At 39.4% G+C, this 3,524-nt stretch overlaps 1 protein-coding gene across 1 annotated transcript in view; it reads left to right on the forward strand.

Annotated features, from left to right (window-relative positions):
• The window catches only part of DTX3L (deltex E3 ubiquitin ligase 3L), a 9,280-nt gene extending 6,920 nt beyond the window's left edge, over window positions 1-2,360 (forward strand). The window contains exon 5 of the mRNA XM_034659494.1: window positions 2,110-2,360. Coding sequence (XP_034515385.1) covers window positions 2,110-2,179 — 70 coding nt within the window. The 3' untranslated portion in view covers window positions 2,180-2,360. The remainder of the gene's footprint in view (window positions 1-2,109) is intronic.
• Window positions 2,361-3,524: the final 1,164 nt, after the last annotated feature.

Raw genomic sequence — 3,524 nt, forward strand, 5'->3', positions numbered from 1 at the left:
CCAGCTCAACTCAGGGGACCGGCTGAAAAAGGTGTCCCCTACTCCTCCGCCATCTTAACCTCCCCCCTCTGCTCATTTTTAAATCAGGATTTTTGTGGGGTTTTTGCTGTTGAGCTATAATGAGTTCTTTACATATTTTGGATATTAGCCTCTTATCAGATTTATCATTTGCAAGTATCTTCTCCCATTCAGTAGATTGCCTTTTTGTTTTATTGCAAAAGCTTTTTAGTTTGATATAGTCCCAATAGTTCATTTTTACTTTTGTTTCTCTTGCCTGAGGAGCATATCCAGAATAAAGTTGCTAAGACCAATGTCCAAGAGATTACTACCTATGTTTTCTTTGAGGAGTTTTCTGGTTTTAAGCCTTACATTTAGGTCTTTAATCCATTTTGAATTTATTTTTGTGTATGGTTTAAGAAAGTGGTCCAAGGGGCGCCTGGGTGGCACAGCGGTTAAGCATCTGCCTTCGGCTCAGGGCGTGATCCTGGCGTTGTGGGATCGAGCCCCACATCGGGCTCCTCTGCTATGAGCCTGCTTCTTCCTCTCCCACTCCCCCTGCTTGTGTTCCCTCTCTCGCTGGCTGTCTCTATCTCTGTCGAATAAATAAATAAAATCNAAAAAAAAAAAAAAAAAAGAAAGTGGTCCAGTTTTATTCTATTCTGTGTAGCTGTCCAATTTCCCCAAAACATTTATTGAAGAGATTGCCTTTCCCATTATATATTCTTGCCTCCTTTGTGGAAGATGGATCGACCATGTAACTGTGGGTTTATTTCTGAGCTCTCTATTCTGCTCCATTGATCTGTGTCTATTTTTGTGCTGGTACCATGCTGTTTTGATTACTATAGCTTTGTGATATAGCTTGAAATCTGGAATTGTGATAACACCAGCTTTGTTCTTCTTTCTTAAAATTGCTTTGGCTATTTGGGGTCTTTTGTGGTTCCATACAAATTTTAGGATTAAGTGTTGAAGTTCTATGAAAAATATTATTAGCAATTTGAGAAGGATTGCATTGAATCTGTAGATTGGGTAGTATGGAAATTTTAACATTAGTAATTCTTCCAATCCATGAGCATGGTATATTTTTTCATTTGTTTGTGTCATCTTCAATTTCTTTCATCAGTGTCTTACAATTTCTGGAGTACAGGTCTTCCACCTTCTTGATTAAATTTATTTCTAGGTATTTTCTTCTTTTTGATGCAATTGTAAATGGGATTGTTTTCTTAATTTCTCTTTCTGCCTTGTTATTAGTATATAGAAATACAGCAGATTTGTGTATATTAATTTTTATCATGCAACTTTACTGCATTCATTTATTAATTGCAGTAAAGTATTTTGAGAGATGCCAGTCTGGAATGATAATATCATAAAGCAGAAATATTGGTTCTATCACCTCCTACCCTCCAAACCACAAAGTGTCACACAGTTACTAAATTTTGCATTAAAGGGAAGGAACTTCAGAATCTAGGATGAATGGTATCTAAGGTGATTTAATTTGGGGTGTCCTATTTAGAAGATAGATCCTAGCAATGTTATTTACTTTGCCTTCTTTCAAAAGCACCCTTTCTTTTATCCTCCCTTCCCAATGGTCCATAAAGATCCTAAATTCACTTGGCCAATAGTACTCTAGGAAAAGTCTCAGTTAATGGTGGTGGAAGTTGTATTACAGGTAATCCAATTGTTCTTTACTTGCTTTTTATGAAATTCAAATAGAATGCCTCAGACTCTTAGTGTTCAAAAGGGAATGCATCCTGAGACTTTTGAAAATTTCCCAAATTAGAAAATTTTCCTGTAGAATATGATTACCCTCCATAATATATAGTGTAGTATGACTTTAGGAAAGTCACTGCTTACCATGAGCTGAAAATTTTAAAAAAGTCTTATTGGAAGGCAGAACCTAGGCAGACAGCTCAGCTCACTTGCCAGCTGGATGACTCACATCTGCACACTTACAAGTGATTGTAAGTCATCTGCTTTCAGGATTGTTTTTGAATGTTTGCACCAAAACCCCCAATTCAGGATACTGAATGTTAATGCCAGTTAATCTGTAATACTGTACAGATTCTTTAAGACCATTTGTGAAGAAGCTAAGGGTTTTTTTTCCTTCTGCAGGTATGGCTACCCTGACCCTGGTTATCTGAAACGTGTCAAAGAGGAGCTGAAAAATAAAGGAATTGAGTAAGAAGACGGCTGGAGGAATGTCTTGAGCCAAGCTTTCAAAAGACACAGTTGAAGAAACACCTTTTAAAATTTTTCATCTTGGCACACTTGGGAGGCTCAGTCGGTTAAGCGTCTGCCTTCAGCTCAGGTCATGATCTCAGGGTCCTGGGATTGAGTCCAGTGTCCGGATCCCTGCTCAACGGGGAGTCTGCTTCTTCCTCTCCCTCTGCCTGATGCTCTCTCTCTGTCAAATAAATAAATGAAATCTTCTAAAAATAAAATAAAATAAAATTTTTCAGCTCAATGGGGCACCTGGGTGGCTCAGTCAGTTAAGCATCTGCCTTCGGCTCAGGTCATGATCCCAGGGTCCTGGGATGGAGCCCTGAATCAGGCTCTCTGCCCAGTGGGGAGCCTGCTTCTCCCTCTCCCGCTGTCCCTGCTCGTGCTCTCTGTCTCTCTCTCTGTGTCAAATAAATAAATAAATCTTAAAAAAAAATTTTTTTCAACTCAAGAAGCGGTATGTATAAGAGTAAGAATCTGCTAGTCTGTCATTTCGGGAGTGTTACTTTTTAAAAGCTCCAAAGATTTGTGTGATTTTGTAGGTGGTGTGCCTCATTCTTGGGTCATCTTTGGTAGGGGTGGAGGGGGTGGAGTGCTATAAGTCTGAAATCATCATCTGTGTTCTTCATTTGAAATAGTAACTGTCAATTGATCCTCTTTTTATTGCCACCTCTGAGGTAGCCTTTTGGGGTTTTTTTGTTTGCTCCGTAAGTACCCTAAAAGTATAATCCCAGTGTGAAGGGGGGGCTTTGATTAAGGAAGACTAGGACACACATTCCCTTCCCTCCCTCATGGCCAGAAAAGTGGCCAGAAGCAGAGATTGGGCACCCTTTGGTAATAAATGGTAATAAATTATTTTTCACAATACAGAGCCTGATACACAGTTGGTGCTTCATAACTTTTTGCTGCCTGGCTCAGGTTGCTAATAGCCCAGCAGAGGGATATATGTTCCCTAGATATTTGACAGAGGCAAGAGTTAGGCAGCCATTTCTGGAGACCTTACCACTGATGTGGAAAACTGAGTTTCTTACTCCAGAACACTTAGCCTCTGAACTCTGAACTCTGAACTTTGACCAGGCCTCTAATTTGGTCCCTGCTCGCTCTTGATTCTTAAAATCTGCCGTATGGAGTGCATTTTCCCTGTCACACTAATGCTACCTGTTTCTGAAGATTTTTTTCCTATGGATATTACTGCACTTTTTAAGTATACCTTGCTTCCAGTTTAACAAATAAATAAGCTTACTTTAGTTTCCATAGACCATCACTTTCTCAGTAGTATAGCCCCCACCATAGTAGTTTTTCCGTTC

Source organism: Ailuropoda melanoleuca, chromosome 1 (genome assembly GCF_002007445.2).
Source record: "Ailuropoda melanoleuca isolate Jingjing chromosome 1, ASM200744v2, whole genome shotgun sequence".
Classification (NCBI taxonomy): domain Eukaryota; kingdom Metazoa; phylum Chordata; class Mammalia; order Carnivora; family Ursidae; genus Ailuropoda; species Ailuropoda melanoleuca.